Source organism: Mytilus edulis, chromosome 5, assembly GCF_963676685.1.
Source record: "Mytilus edulis chromosome 5, xbMytEdul2.2, whole genome shotgun sequence".
Classification (NCBI taxonomy): Eukaryota; Metazoa; Mollusca; class Bivalvia; order Mytilida; family Mytilidae; genus Mytilus; species Mytilus edulis.
The window spans coordinates 6,600,399-6,617,109 of NC_092348.1; the positions used below are offsets into that span (position 1 = coordinate 6,600,399).

The window sequence follows — 16,711 nt, forward strand, 5'->3', positions numbered from 1 at the left end:
TTTTGACGCAGGCAAGACAAACCCCATATGAAACACTATTTGGTATGAACATATTGAATAATAGAATCTTGAAAAAAAACTGCCTATGTAAAGAAAATACAAACAAAGTATATAATTCTTTATTCTCATGATCAAATATTCTCACGACTTTATAAAGAACCAGAAATATATAATTCATTTTATTTACATAAATCTATAAATAAATATCACAGATAAAATTTAAGTCTTTTCATGAACAATTTAAAAATATCTAGAGTTATCTCCCTTAAAAACTGGTATTATCTCCAGTGTATAAAACACATCTCATCTTTTCTGATATACAATTTTAGGTAACAATTAAGCAAAAGAGAACTTTTGTAAGATAATTTCTAGACACAAGTTGGCAAATGACTTATCTAATATTATTAGAATGTGTTGAATTAATTGCCAAGCTGTGTTCCCATCTTTCTCCAAATTTGATACTGTGGATACCAATGGTTGTGGGCACAGGTGACACATGAATTTAAATGTGTTAACAAATTACAAACAAAAACAATGAAATCAAATTTCCTCAAAAATATTTTTTTCCCTTAAAATCCACAAAAATTGGTTCGCTTGAAAATAAATGAATCACACTAGAAATGTGTTGATTGTTGTAGAATTAAGCATAAGTTATATAAGTACAGAACTTAAACATGTGGCAGCATCACACTTGGACCTAGGTAAACCTTATTTCAAGGTCATTTATTGATATTTCAAGTCCACTGACCACAACAAGTAAAAAAACAATAAGCATGAAAAATAAATAAAAATTAACATAAACTTTTGGAATGTAATTTTCAAACAGATTGATGACATTTTTTTCATGATAAGATACATAATTTAATGATATACAGCTGGCAGTGCATATCACAGAGAAATACTACATCTCCACTCTCGTACTTCCAATTATTGCAAACTCATACAAGCCCATATACTCTCTTCACATCTTAATTTTTGTAGAGTTTTCTAATTTGTAAATAATTTTCATTTAGATTTTCATTTTAAAGATGAGCTAGCTTGTTCATTTTTCGTCTTATTTTGGCTGTTCCGATTTTGGTGCTTTAGCATTCATACTTATTGTGTTTTCAGCATCTTTGTTGATTTCATTGTGTGCTGCTATCAGATATTTTCTTTGTGATCTTTTTACTGTAAAAGAAACAAGAAATTTTATATATATTTTTGTTACAATACAATTTTAAATTTTAGTTTTACTATGATAATAATGGGTTTAAATACATTCTATAAGTTTTTTCCCAACTAATATTATTATCATTAAAAACTATTATGTAACTTACAGTGTTGTCATTAAAACATGAACCTTAAAGATATTATGTTTACCTAAGAATACTGTCAAACATTAGAATGTCAATAACGAAGTTTGGAACCAAAGGATATCTTTTGATCTTAGGATTATCACTTAAAAGTTATAAAGCATTCAGTCATAATAAACAAGAATGTGTCCCAAGTACTGGGATGCCCCATCCGCACTATCATTTTCTATGTTCAGTGGACCGTGAAAATGGCATAAAATCTCTAATTTGGCATTAAAATTAAAAAGATCATATCATACGGAACATGTTTACTAAGTTTCAAGTTGATTGGACTTCAACTTCATCAAAAACTTTAACCTGGACCAAAAACTTTAACCTGAAGCGTAACGGACAGACAGACGAACGAACGGACGCACAGACCAGAAAACATAATGCCCTTAAAAGGGGCATAAAAATAGAGGAAAAGCTCTATGAACATATTGACCAATAAAAGTTGCAGTTTACTCAAGTGTTTGCAATTTAGTGGTATTTTATCATTTCCTTTTGACAACCCGACATGTAATTTTTATCCACTAAAGGGAAGTCTTCCAACAAGTAATCTATGAGGGATTGTTACAGCAACAGAAATATTGTTTTGTTCCAGCTATAATTCAAGTATTATATAAGTTTCATTTTGTTCAGCAGCATGTGTCATTTACAAAAATCTTTATGTCAAATTTCATTGGAAAGCTTGATATTAACTCAAGTGGTTTTTTTTATCCTCAAAATTCTAATTTGGAATGTATTAATTACCTTTTTCTCTCATTGTTGTTTTTTGTACTTCTGGTATCAGGAAGCAATGTACAAGATCAGCTACTATTTCTTCAGAATCTAATTGAGTTCTCCTGGAAAAAAAGTAAATAATATATAAAAATGTAAAGTATCTGCAAACAAAGAAGGTGTCTTGTGAATTAAAAAAGTGCTTACATCTTACAACTCATTACTGCCATGATGCTGACCAAATACGGTATGGCGGATTATTTTCGCAGATAGAAAATTTCACGAATTTCATTGAATAAGGTATACGAAATATTTTGGCAAATTCAAAACTATTATCAATACCTTTGCATGTGATCGTTTTAATTGGTGGAATTTATTATAGCGGCTTTATTCTATCTGCAAAAATAAACGAAAATTTACACCCTGCGAAAATAACCTGCTATATGGTAATTCTGAAAGGTGTGAAAAAAATACTCTTTTTGGAAGAAGGTACTAACAGACAACCAATGTGATAATAGAGTGGGTTATAAAATAATTTATTGTTCCAACTGTCTGCACGACTTGAGCTGTCTATACTTACTTATCCTCTATATCATAAGCAATTTCATTAATCTTGTCTGCAGTCTCCATGATTTCTGATCTGGCCTGTAAGTCTGCAGTGTTATCTACTGAACCCATGATAATGTCCTCTAAATAAGTCTGAACGCTGTTCTGGTGTACTTTAACAACCTGTAATTCAAACAGAAACAAGTCAGTTGCTTCTTACTTATTTAAATTGCCACAGTATAACTCAACAATACAAAGTTCCAAAACAATTATTATTTCATTTGAAAATACAAAATAAGAGTAATTTGCAAGTTAATCACAAAAGAACAAATAGACTAAGGCATTTCAGTATATCATCTACTCATAACAATGGATATAATGAAATATAGTGTGGCTAACGTAAGCATCATGGAATTAGATTCATCAACTTGTCTGATTAAACCCAAAAAATTAAGTATGATGATCTTATTCTGTGTAAAAATGGCAGGTGTATAATTTCTGCAAACTAGGTGAGTAAATGGTTTTTCAACAGGATGTTATTTATAATCATTGTAGACGTGTTGTAAACAACAATTAGGACGCATTGTTAAGTAACAGTATTTTCCACACCAAATGTATATGTATGTACCAAAATTATCTTGAGAAGCAGGAATAACTTTACTTATTTCCATGAATAACTTTACTTATTTCCATGAATAACTTTACTTATTTCCATGAATAACTTTACTTATTTCCAGGAATAACTTTACTTATTTCCAGGAATAACTTTACTTATTTCCAAGTCTACATGCAAATAAAATTATTTGTCAACTGTGACACTGAAATTTACCTGTTTAAAAATTTCATCCTCCTCTCTTCTTCGTCTCTCTTCTACTTGGCGACGCCCACTTTCTTCAGCTTCCCTTATTCTTCTTTGTCTTTCTGCTAACATTGAGAAAGCATGAATTCTTCTCTCCTCCTGAAGTCTTATCAATTCTTTACTTAAGAAATCAGCCATATCTCCAAGACTGGCTCCCTCCATCTGACTAAGTGCTTCATCAACCAAGAATTCCTAAACAAAAAACAAACAATCTCTAAAATATTCAATCTTTCACATACACATTTTACACAAGAAATAGATAAATAATGTAGTATTTTATGAGAAGGTGGTGATCTAGTTTATTGGTTAAAATAAAAGTCTTTAATCATTAGGACAGATGGTAAATTAATAATAAATGAGATTGCATGAGAAATTTTAATTAAAAGGTAAATTTCAGACAACCATGACAGAGAAAAGATTACATGATAAACAGAGCCAGGTTCCCACCATACTTTCTGCAATAAATGTGAATAACTAAAGGGAAATAACTCATCATGAGGCAACTTAGAATTTTGGTTTGCAGTTCCATACTGAACTTTTATTTTATGTGCAATTAAATAAAGGATTAGGAAAACATTACAATAACTCTTAACATCAATAATGTTGTAAATCTACCTGTAATCACACTGATGTTTTCATACTTTTTCAGGATGAAGTTCAATATTCAATTAATATAAAACTAATTTATTTGAATATACAGGTACTTCATATGGTTACTACGGTTTTCTCAAGAATTTCTATGCATTTGTATACAACTCAAAAGTTAAATACTTTTAAATAAGTTATGAAAACAACTTTTAATTGAGTGAAATTTGCTTCAGTTGAAATTTCAGGACTTCTGACTTGGAAGTTTTGTCATTTCTGATTGATATTAGCAATCAGCGCCAGAGTAGCTGACTGTATATTACCTTGTGTTCATGTAACCTTCTCTGTCTCTCTAGAGCCAATGTAGCTGACTATATTACCTTGTGTTCGTGTAACCTCCTCTGTCTCTCTAGAGCCAATGTAGCTAACTATATTACCTTGTGTTCGTGTAACCTCCTCTGTCTCTCTAGAGCCAATGTAGCTGACTATATTACCTTGTGTTCATGTAACCTTCTCTGTCTCTCTAGAGCCAATGTAGCTGACTATATTACCTTGTGTTCATGTAACCTCCTCTGTCTCTCTAGAGCCAATGTAGCTAACTATATTACCTTGTGTTCGTGTAACCTCCTCTGTCTCTCTAGAGCCAATGTAGCTAACTATATTACCTTGTGTTCGTGTAACCTTCTCTGTCTCTCTAGCGCCAATGTAGCTGACTATATTACCTTGTGTTCGTGTAACCTCCTCTGTCTCTGTAAAGCCAATGTAGCTTGTTTCTCCTGTAGTTTCATGGCATGTTCAGCATCTTGTAGGGCATGAGTACTTCGTAATTCTTTGATTAGTTCCATTCTCTTTTCTTTACCCTCAAATATCTGCAAATATGCCAAGTATGACAATGAAACAGATAAAATTACCAATGAAAAATGTTATTTTGGAAATTTGTTCTCGTCTTGGAATAGTCATTGTATGCTGATCATGTGTTATAAACCCCTATAAATCAAACAACCAATCCACCTAATAATTTTCAAATATCATTTCAAGAAATAAGAACACACAATCGGGAAATCCTGGTCACGGCACCAATTTGACATATATTCTAAAGAATTAATGAAAAACATCTTCACATCACGAAATCTCAATTACATATGACCACAACATTGTCGCTACGTAGCAATGTGGAATATACCAATTATAAGAAAATGTCTATAATAAGAGAAAGTAATTTACAACAGTTAAGGTTCATCTTTTATTTCTCAGTAATCTTGCTGAATGCCATTTCATATGTTATAATTTGTTTAATAGAGGTTTGCAATGAGAAAATTGAGTTTTTTAGAAACAGATTTAAATATGTATTTTGTATGTAATAATGGAATAATGTGATCTCAGTTTCATGACTGCATCATTATGAATGAACTTACCATGTTCTGTATAGCTCTTCCTCTGATAACTTGCTGCAGGAATATGGTAGCCAGTTCCCTTTCTTCTTCTTCCTAAACAATGAAAAAATACCTGTTGTTAAAACTGTCCTTAAGATACCTTGTATAGATACCAACAACAAATGAGAGAATGTTTTTATTCTTAGTCAGTATGTTATTAAAATGATGCTATTTTCATTAAAAAAAAGAGTAAAAAAAGTTAAGAACACCGAAATTGCTTAAAATTACAAGTCGTGCAATTTTTCTAAGAATTTTTCCACAGAAAAGCATTATTTTGCCCAACTAAAGTAAACTAAATGATAAAATTTAAAATAAAATAAAGAATATAGCTTCTGTAAAATAAAAACAAATATCATTTTAATTAACTATATTATCTGAGTAATCTCCCCTTATAAAGCTATTGTTCTGTGAATAACATAGTTGGCTATATATCATTTTTTTTTAAAAGTGAACTGACTAAATACAGACTTATTGTTCTTACCTCAGAAGGTACATCCACAGATGGTGTAGGAGGTCTAGGAATTGGTTTTTCAATCTTCTGGAGAAACCTCAGTGGTTTAGGTTGATCTTCACCTTTGGTTTGTTCATACTTAATAGTCTGAAGATAAAGACAATTTAAATGTCAATACACTCAAGATTGAATAAATTTTGGGTTGTACTTTATTGATCAAGCTATAAAAAATTGGTAAATTCAACTTTTTTCATTCATTTTATTTAAATTTTTCCAAATGATAATGTTGAGATGTATGTTACATTGTTAAATTTCTTATACAGGTTTAAAATAAGAAAAACATTATAATTATAGATATGTAGAATTTTGCTAATAATTAGATAAATCCAGAAAAGCATGTCGGAGGCATGAAATTATTTTACCTTTTGTTTTAATTTTGTTTGCACTTGATGGTTAATGTAATCCAAAATATTGTTTTCACTCACTTGATACATATCTTTGAGTTCATTTTCCTGTCTGTCTTTCCTCTTGATAAATCCAGCTTTTACACCAGATCTTGGTTTAGGAGCTTTAATTCTGGGGTTTGTTACAAAGTCTGGTAGTGATGCCTCTAATTCCAGAAGACCTGAATAAGCAAAAGTAGTAATATAAAATAACAATAATTAAAATACTGAATGGAAATGTTTAATCATTGATCAATACCAAAATTTATGCTTACAGAAACTGTATTAAATAATTCTAATCTGAGTAAGTTTTATAAAAGAAATTTATGTTAACAGGAACTTTTGTATTATAATTCTAAACCGAAATTATTAAAAAAAAAATTATGTTTGAAACTTTTGTTTACAAAACTAAGGTCTTGCACAATATTTCTAGTCTTTATGTATGCTCATATTAAGACTTTCATTGCTATTACTGCAATACTGGTACCATTAAGACAAAATACAAAAATTACCTTGATATGTACTAAGATGTTTACTCTTGACAACAAATTGTTCTGATCCCCTGTCTAAGAACATTCCTATTCTTGTAAGTGGTGCATATGTTTGGGAACCATAATTAGAGAAATCCTGAATCACATCTCTTCTCTCCAATTTTCCTTCTACTTTGGCTCTTTTACCAGTCAGCTTTCTTATGGCTGCAAAAAAGTAGTCACTGGTCATAAAAACTAGCATTTAAGAAGAGGTTTTAGCAATTTTCATCTATTGTTTGTATACTTGTTACATACATTGAGTGTACCAGCTTTAGGAATGGAATTAAATCGTGTTTCTCATCAGTTATTTCTGAGTGCAGCTTGGAAATATTTATAGACAAAAGTTCATAAATGTTCCATGTCAAAGCAACATTACAACAGTTTATGATATCTGTTCTGACTGGTTGTCTATAGTCATAAAACAGCATTCCTCCCTCAGAGGGCGCCACTTTGGATAAGTATTTAAAAAGTCAGATCACAAATGAAGAATTCCTTTCAAGCTAAATTCAATTTCAGATCAAGAAAACTAATTACCATCATTGGATTTTTTTCCACAAAACAGAGTATTTAATAAGAAAGTTTTGATTCTTAGTCTAAATTTTTGCAACAATCCCTTAGCCTGCATAAAAAATAAAACCAACAACTTACTCATATGCATAAATGTGATAATGTAATGCACTTACTTTTTATGTGCTCATTTCTTATTTTCTTTATTTTGGCCTCTTTTTCTTTCTGTTTCTTTGACCTGAAAAGTTATCAATCATATGTAACTCAATTTTAATGTACATGTACATGTACTTGCAAAAAAATCTGACAGTAGGGAATTCAATATAATATGATTTCTATCTTACTGTAATTATGTTGCTAAATATTGCTTTAAAATTCCATTTATAGACAAAAAATCTATAATTTCTGCTTTCATACCAATATTTCTATTGAAGGAAGATGAAAATCTAAAATATATTTTATGCGAGCCAATACAAGCTTTATCCTTTGCTAATTTATCATGATCATAATTCATATCTTTTTTCTCCATTTTCCAAAGGAGCTAATAGCTTTCATATCCTCTTACCATAATTTATCTAATCTCTTTATATTCAGCTCTGCATGATTTTCTTCTCTCTTTTTCAGCAGTTGTTTCAAAACTTCTAATCTTGCTTCCTGCAGCCTAGAAATGAATTATAATAATGATTATCCTCTCATAGTAACTAACAAGAATGTGTCCACAGTACACGGATGCCCCACTCGCACTATCATTTTCTATGTTTAGTGGACCGTGAAATTGGAATAAATTCTCTAATTTGGCATTAAAATTAGAATGATCTTATCAAAGGGAACATGTATACTAAGTTTCAAGTTGATTGGACTTCTACTTTATCAAAAACTACCTTGACCAAAAACTTTAACCTGAAATTTGCAATATCATTTTCTATGTTCAGTGAACTGTAAAATTGGGGTCAAAACTCTAATTTGGCATTTAAATTAGAAAGATCATATCATAGGGCACATGTATACTAAGTTTCAAGTTGATTGGACTTCAACTTCATCAAAAACTACCTTGACCAAAAACTTTAACCTGAAGTGGGACAGACGGACGAACGAACGGACGAACAGACGAACGGACGAACAGACGGAAAGACGCACAGACCAGAAAACATAATGCCCCTCTACTATCGTAGGTGGGGCATAAAAATGTTAAAAAAATGAATATCTTATAACTCTGTTTACTCTGACTTTGCAAGTTTGTCAACTTATGTATTAACCCTTTCAACGCTACACAAAAAAATAGAAAAATGGCTGCTGCTGCTGCATTTTTTTGTGTTCATTCATTAGAACAGTCTATTCCTTTTCAGACTGCTGTATCTTTTTTATTATAAGAGATACAGAAAAGGTTGTTGCATGAAAAATGCTCAGGAGAGTATGAACTGTAATGTTAGGCAGTTATTTCAGTAAAAATTTTATCAGGTTACCTGCATTTTCAGGTAATTAACAGGTAAAAGGTGTAATTTATTACATTTGTGTTGAATATTGAATAAAAACTACTTTTAGTCTTCATTTATTTTGTTTTTTTATCTGCCATATAATAAAGAAGACACCAATTGCTCGATTCCGTAGCGTATTGCACCATACACAACGTATTATGTAATCATGGCACAAATCAGTGGCTTCGTCCTCAAAATTTTCAGTCAACCTCCGTTTTCCCCCTTTTTCTACGTCTCGTAATGATCGATCAAATCATATTTCCCACATGAATTGAATGTAATAAACACATTGAGATAACAAGAAACCTTTTAACTAATCCTCGTCGTCAGTTTAGCCATAGAAATGCTGAAATATTTCCATATTTACAGCTTCGTTTCCGATTTCCGCCATTTGCATTTGTCAAAATATTTGTTTTTATTTTCCTTCAATTTTCCTTCTTCTGCATGATTTTACAATAAAAATTCCGGGATTTCAAGCGCAAATGAGACCTTGCATATCCTCCATTCATACAAGGAAAAATTAGAGAGGACCCGAATGAAAAACGAATGGTTTAAGAGTCCTTATGAAAAATCCGTTGTCATCGCGGCATATGCCGCGAATAGCAGTGGTGGACGGCGTATGTCATCGCGGCATATGCCGTGTTTAGCGTTGAAAGGGTTAAGAATTGGATATTGAATTGAGTTTATTTTATTTTAACTAACTAACTAACTAATCCTCTTAATGCCGGCTGGCATGTAAGGCTTATTTTATTTTAGTTTCCTTATATTTTAAATTATTTTAAAACCAACAATATGTTTTAGTGCAACAAACTATGGTTTAATAGTAGACAGTCTATAAATCAATCTTCTTACTCACAACTGGTAGTTTGTTCTTTTGCTAAAAAATCTATGTTTTTGTCTTAAAATTATTTCTTAAATAGTTAAAAAATGAACACTAAAATTATGACTTTATATAGTTAAATGAGGTCTTAAATAGTTGTTAATATAGATCACAAGAATGCTTGATCAATCATAATATTATTGCTATTTTGTGCATTTTTCCTTTGATCTTTTTTTTTGTGATAATTTTTCATATCATGCTTTTCGCTTGAGATGGAAAATTATTGCTAGAAACTACGGAGACATGTGGCGTTGCTAATGAAATTGACATGAAATTGACAACGTTGTCATAGGTAAAATAGCGATAAACAGATGATCATTGGTCATCTCAACTCGATTGCTTTTCTCACCATCGCCGTACCAGTTCAAGCGAGACGATCAATCTAGCTGAGATGATCAACGATTATCTATAATTATAGTAGAATAATAATAACTTTTCTATTTCTTGTTCTCTCAACGTCCATTCTTTTCTTTCCATCTCATCCATCATCTTCCTCCTTTTGTCTAACTGTGAGACATCACTTAGTGGGGGAAGAGTTGCCTCCCATGCTCGTTTGGCTCTGGCTCTCTCAATCATTTCTACTTCAGCCAATCCAGCTGGTAATCCCCTTCCTGAATAAAACAAAACATGGAATAAATATAGCACATTGTTTGCTGTTCCTCAGAAATTGTGGTACATGTATTAATATACTATTATAAATGTATTCTTTATAAAAAAAAAAATGTAAGCTTTTAAAAGATAAATAATCAGGATATTCACTTTAAATTTGTTGAAAGCAGAAAATATATTATTGGTTCGAAAAGGTCTTCTGAACTATTGTGGAACCATGGTCTGATAACTCAAACAAGTTTACAGGACTGAACAGCACTTTCCAAGAAAAATTTAAAATGCTGAAAGTGTTGAGTTTCTTACAAGTTTCCTGACTAAAGTGCTACCGATGTCAAAGGTATCTTTAGAATACATTAAACTGATTATGTAGATACAAATTTAAACCATTGAGCTGTCGTCTACATATTTTAAGTGTAATCTATGCTACATACCATGGCTGAGAGTGGCCAATGTGAGTAACTCTGGTGCTGACCCAGGTCTGACAACGTATTCTGGTGTATAAGGATCTGTTTGGGCCTCAGAGTCCCTATAGTCTGTTTGTGTCATCATATTTTTGGTAGGTGGCGTAGGTGCCCTCTCTACTCGCAGTTGTTCTTGTGCAGCTAACGGATCTTGTCTGGCTGTGGCTAGTAATACTTCTGGTGGTATTTGTTGTAAAAATGGAATAATCGGCCTAGAAAAAAACAAAATTTGTTAACTGTTAAAATGAAATGAAATATGGGTTTCTTTCAAATTACGAGCATTGCATAACTGAAATTCATTGTCACTTAAGCTTCTTTTTAATAACCAAATTTATTTTTTTTAATTTTCAGTGAAGATCAATGAAGGCTTTCTTATTTTACATACACAGATCAGCCAGTCAAGGTTGTTAAGAACCAACCAGTAAGTTACATTGAAATAGATAGATGCAGTGGGGCTCTCCAGGCATACCCCAATAAATCATACCTTTTAAAGAATTTATATCTATCTGCTCCTCCTACATCAGCTGAGGAATATGCTTTTGCAGGAACTTGGACAGACGGATCAAAGTTAAATCTGAAATAAATAAAAAGTAGAACATATCAATAGTATTTTTGGTGTATTTCAGTATAATTAAGGATTTATAGTTGAAGTTCATAACTTCATATGGCAAATAAAAATGATAATTTGAAGTAATTATAGATTTTTGTTTTTAAGTCATACTTCTTTTTTAAATGATCACCTGCCAATGATCTAGTTTTCACTTTTTAGCTTTTACATAGTTCTCTCAAGGAATTACAAATCATATCCCTGCACAATGAAAATTATTGTGTTGTTCAAATTCATAGCATCATGGTAAATATAATTTTGTAATAAAACCTTGTTTCATAAATTTTGAATAGGAAGAGGAAGAAAACAATTGCATCAAAATTACATGTTGCTAAAATACCCTTAGAACACTTTTTTTTTTATTATACAAATATCTACGAGGGTCTTTCTATTTCATTGGGAGGCTTAACTCATGGTATTTCAATTTGTATTTTATAGCATCCTTACGTTGTATGCCTTATCATGGCTTCTCTTGCTTGGTTCTGATATCCTCTCCATTGTCTTGAAATAAATTTAGGAACAGGATCCGTAACATCCAACCTCATCTGAAATCTCGGGTGGTGTCGTAGTTCACTGAACATAGTAGGGTACAAAGGGACTCTTTTCTAAAAAAAATAATAAAATAATACAGTGGTCTCGTTAGCCCAAAATAGAAGGGCGCCGCGCCCTGGGTGCCCTCAGCCGCGCCCTGTGAGCCCTCAGTCGCGCCCTTCTGCCCTGATGCCGTTTTCCAAAAAAACCCTTGTGCCGTTTTGGTAAAATTGCCTTTGTTTCATCGATTTCTTATCAGAAGTTGAATTACAAATATGACACCTGGTGAATGCCCCCAGGTAATGAGGTTTATCATGTTATTACAATCAATTATTGTGGATAAGACTTCAATTAAAGGTGTTAATTACTAGGTAATTTAATTAAGACAATGTACCTTTTTGTCATAAATATGATGAATGTGTCGGCATTTTCTTTCGATCTTCAAGTCACAATGAAAGTGTATGCGAATGAATTGAATTGAAGTAATCAAAATAAAACTATGCCTTCTGACACAGAAACATCGTACATCTCAACTTGTGAGCGACAAGCAGACGTAAACATGGAAATTAATTTTGGAGTTATTTCCCCTGAAAATGCTTATTACATAATTGTGCCCCTAAAATATTATCTAGTACTAAAAATAGGAAAAAATAACCAATTGAATACAAAATTATATAAGAATGTTACCTTAAGGATATTAACTGTCTTTGAACATACAAAAAAAAATATATTGCAATTTATTTTTGATAATCATACTTTTGGCAATCCATGTTTTATTTATTCTCAATAAAGAAATATGAACTATAAATTTGTTTGAATGATGTCCAACCTGTCATGTTACTAAAATGGAAGTGTGCAGTAATACTCTCATCACAAATCAACTTGATGAAGCTATACTAAATAATATATTCTTATACACGAACAATAAAAACAGGTTTTGAGGGCCAAGCTCTAGATGACATTTTGAAATACAACTTCTCTGTCATGTACATGTATGGTAAACTATGAGATGTTTAGTTTATGTTCTTTCTTTTGGAAGCAGAGGGGGTGGGGAGAATAGTAAGTTTATTTTGCCTCTTTTGGTTAATAGTATGAATGTGTATTGCCATGTATTATGAACATGATATAGTATGAATGACTTTTCTTATGCAAATTTTATAGAATAAATAATCCAAACAACAAGTTTATAAATGCATCTTTATTAACAATATATACAGTAAAAAAATATGTGAACTCGTGATACACGCAGGGACGTAGGAAAAAAAAATGAGCAGTGCCTTCTATCATAAAAAAGTGCCCTGCCCTCCCCTGGCACCCTGCCCCTTTTGAATTCTAGCTAGAGCACTGTAATATATATTTTGTGGACACTATTTCTTTGGTAAATGTATTATGATTGTATAAAATTGCTATTTATAATTTACAAAACTACAGTCTCTACTAGTACTCTATTCCTAAACTCTGTCAAATACTAATAAGTTTTCTTACAAGCATATGATATCTGCATTTGTGCTTGTTCTTAAATCTGTTTCTAAACATTTGTAAAGACATTTCTTTCTTTTTCTTCTATCTGAAAAATCTTTTACTCCTTGCTTTGATTTTTTAATGTTAAGATGGATATATTTTTGTCCAACTTCAATCTCTGTAAACATAAATAAAGTACTTACAACCCTGTCAGTGCTGGTGTGCGATTTAAACGTGGCTCTTGCATGATCTCGTTCACTGGCTACCACATGTAAAGGATCTGAAAAGGTTAAGCATTAACATGAATCATAAAACTTTTGGCAAGTTAAAAATTCATATACTACCATGGGTTTAGACGATCATCATTATCTTTCACGTTGTATGGTACTTTCCTATTTGTAGGTAGCACTTGTTAACAAATTTAATGAGATCAGGAGATGCATGCTTATTAGAAGCATAGGAGGGTAAAAGTACCACCTCCTAATGAAATGCCCTTTACTATACTACATCAGCAAGAGGGGAAAGCTAAATAATTCTGATTAGTGTGATTATGCAATAAGCGAAATTATCCTACCAAGTTCATAAGACTAGACACACAAAAGTTCTTCATTCCTGGGAATAAGATTTGAGATGACAGCCCCTGTTTACTATATAGGGGTCCCTGTTGAAGTGTTCAATAGGATTAGGGTTCAGTTGAATGATGAATAGCAGTAAAAATTCTTGTATGACAATAAATTTAAATGTACACCTTCTAAAGACAATAAAAACATTGACTAATTTTGACTAGTCACGTTAATTTTTCCCAAAAATAATGGTATTAAACAATAAGTATTAGAGACCTCGAAGAAATCATGGTAATTTCAACAATTTTGACGCTTTTGGAAGCCAGAAATGACAGGTTAACACCTGACATTGAAGGGCATTCCTATCCCTGTCAAAGAATTCCAAACTTTAAACTAACCATTATACCCATAAAAAATCAAAACGGTAGCTCAACCCAACCTAGAACTAACATAAACTAACCTTTACAACGAATAAACCTTAAACATAATGTACAAGGTCCTATACATGTTTTAAAGTTAAAAAGAATGCCGTTTTTGGGACTGTTTTGTAGTGTTTTTTGTTTTGTTTTTCTTCGGTTATCGCATATTCAACTACATTCTACAACTTAAACAACTAACCATACAGATAGTCGTGTCTCCGTGCTGGCTGAAATCCAGGCTTTCGTAATGTTTGAGTTTGGGTTGCCATTTTATCGCTTAGTTATTAAGTTTTGTCCTGTCAATTGATCATTTGGGAGCGCTTCATTTCGAAAACAAATGGCCGTCCATTTACAACGTTGCTATGGAGATGCTAAATTAACGTGGTCTTATTAAACAAAATAAAATTGTCCTGAGACATTCTTTTATATACTATAATCTTTTAATGACACTCTACGATAACGTAATATGATAATAAAATGTTAAAAAATTAAAAACGAAACATTTATATAAATACAAAACTAAAACCGGGCAACCCAAATGGATTTCCGGAAAATGTGTACTATGCGTGATATAAAATTAGCTATTACAAATGTAAATTAAAAAATCAATATTACATCAAGCAGGAACATATATATTGATATAGATACAGCATCAAGTGACCAGAAATTAAAAATCGCTTTTAAATATTTGACACGAATTGACACCAATTTGGAATCAATTTGAAATCATGACTGATTCAGCTAAGATCCTTTCACTGAGATATACATGTAGATTTTTATTAGAATTTTAGAGAACTTATTTTCGGTTACAAATATTTCAGTAAACATGATGTGCTTCTCATTTTTAGTGCTTATTAGACAGTAACTGAATTCGTGTAATTTGCACGGTCTGCATTTCATGTTTGCATAACATGCTCAGTGATACGCTTTGCCTCCAAATGCTGTGCCAGTTTTGCTAGTCGTAATATTTAAAATATCCATAGTGATTAAGATTGTCACCAGCATGACAATGTTGACTGATTTACCCACTTTTTTTTTTACATTTCTACTAACTATGTCTGTTTGTCAAGTTATATACGGCTTGCAAATTGTTGTCAACATAATGGAACTCTATGTGGCTGTCATACAAGTGAGAGGTTTAGCTAGCTGAAACCAGGTTTGGTCAACCATATCAGTCTACACAAGGGAATGCCTGCACCAAGCGGCAGGAACATGAGTTATTTTCTATTAGTTTGATATGTTTGAGCTTTTGATTTTGCCATTTGATAAAAGACATTTCGTTTTGAATTTTCCCTGAAGTTTGTTATTTTACTGTCCTTTTCTGCTTTCAATGTTTTATGTTTTGTGTTGATCAAATACTTATGTCGGTTGAACAGAGCTTATACATATTTGTATTGTTTTATGTACATCAGTTTAAAAGATGTTTTATATTTTATGCTTAGTAACCCCTCCCTCTAAAAAAAACCCTCAAACAAACAAAACCTCGTTATAAACAAATATAAAAAAATAAGGAACATGCAGAAGAGAAAAAAGCACAGAAAAAAAAATTAGAAAAAAAACTCTACGGACGGTTTTTGAAGAAGCTACAATCCTTAGTCAGTGTATAGGACAGTTCAAGTTTGAATATTTTTTTTTTGTTACCATTTATTGTTGAACCTGCTGCTTTTTTCGCATTGGCGAGACAGCGATCATACATTCCGTCGTCGTCGGCGTCCACAAATATTCACTCTGCGGTTAAAGATGTTACAATTTTAATTACTTTCTTAAACTACTAAACTTGGACAGAACCTTGTTTATGATCAAAAGCTAGTATCTAGAAGGAAATTTTATAAAAAAAAAAATGTTTTCTGGTTTTTTTTCGTATCTGACTTATAAATGGACTTAATTTTTCTGCCAGAACCATTAAATTCTCTCTGTGATTAAAGTTTTCTAAAATTTTAATAACGTTCTTAAACTATCCTGGATTTGTACCAAACTTGGATAGAACCTAATTGTTTATGATCAAAAGCTAGTATCAAGAAGGAAATTTAAAAAAAAAATATTTTCTGTTTTTTTCCCCCGTATATTACTTATAATTGGACTTAATTTCTCTTCCAGTTTACGGATTGGATCTGATCTCAGGTGAGGAGGTGGAGAGGAAAGTTATTTATTACTTATAAAAGCACAAGAATTGCACATGTATCAAATCGGAATTATACAACAATTCGAAGTTATATCATTTTTATAAAGCGGGAACAATTTCACTAAGTTCATAGAATAATTACTCTCTCAGTCTAATTGTATTTTGGCAGATATATAAA

At 31.6% G+C, this 16,711-nt stretch overlaps 1 protein-coding gene across 4 annotated transcripts; it reads right to left on the reverse strand.

Moving 5' to 3' along the window:
- Positions 1 to 105: 105 nt before the first annotated feature.
- On the reverse strand, positions 106 to 14,788 carry LOC139522825 (cilia- and flagella-associated protein 91-like). Of its 4 annotated transcripts, none has more exons than XR_011664500.1 (18): positions 14,611 to 14,788; positions 13,633 to 13,709; positions 11,885 to 12,042; positions 11,315 to 11,404; positions 10,801 to 11,042; positions 10,194 to 10,371; positions 7,971 to 8,066; positions 7,582 to 7,643; positions 6,881 to 7,063; positions 6,411 to 6,550; positions 5,956 to 6,072; positions 5,457 to 5,528; positions 4,764 to 4,910; positions 3,427 to 3,648; positions 2,632 to 2,780; positions 2,085 to 2,176; positions 614 to 1,167; positions 106 to 447 (listed from the first exon to the last, which is right to left on the reverse strand). XR_011664500.1 is itself a non-coding variant. In XM_071316392.1 (18 exons), exons 1-18 carry the CDS (start codon positions 14,678 to 14,680, stop codon positions 1,055 to 1,057), a joined length of 2,208 nt encoding a protein of 735 aa, XP_071172493.1. In that variant the 5' UTR covers positions 14,681 to 14,775; the 3' UTR covers positions 106 to 1,054. The 4 variants fall into 4 exon arrangements, 3 of the variants coding, with proteins under 3 accessions (XP_071172493.1, XP_071172492.1, XP_071172491.1); XM_071316392.1 differs by adding an exon at positions 4,365 to 4,380 and having other exon boundaries at positions 106 to 1,167; positions 4,780 to 4,910; positions 14,611 to 14,775; XM_071316391.1 differs by adding an exon at positions 4,593 to 4,608 and having other exon boundaries at positions 106 to 1,167; positions 4,780 to 4,910; positions 14,611 to 14,775.
- Positions 14,789 to 16,711: the final 1,923 nt, after the last annotated feature.

Excerpts from the sequence above, each read along its gene's own strand:
- LOC139522825 (XM_071316390.1), bottom strand. The coding sequence starts at position 14,680 with ATGGCAACCCAAACTCAAACATTACGAAAGCCTGGATTTCAGCCAGCA. Across the intron at positions 2,781-3,426 it reads AGGATGAAATTTTTAAACAG|GTTGTTAAAGTACACCAGAA; the intron begins GTAAATTTCAGT and ends TTTGAATTACAG. Across the intron at positions 2,177-2,631 it reads GCTTATGATATAGAGGATAA|GAGAACTCAATTAGATTCTG; the intron begins GTAAGTATAGAC and ends CTTTTTTTCCAG.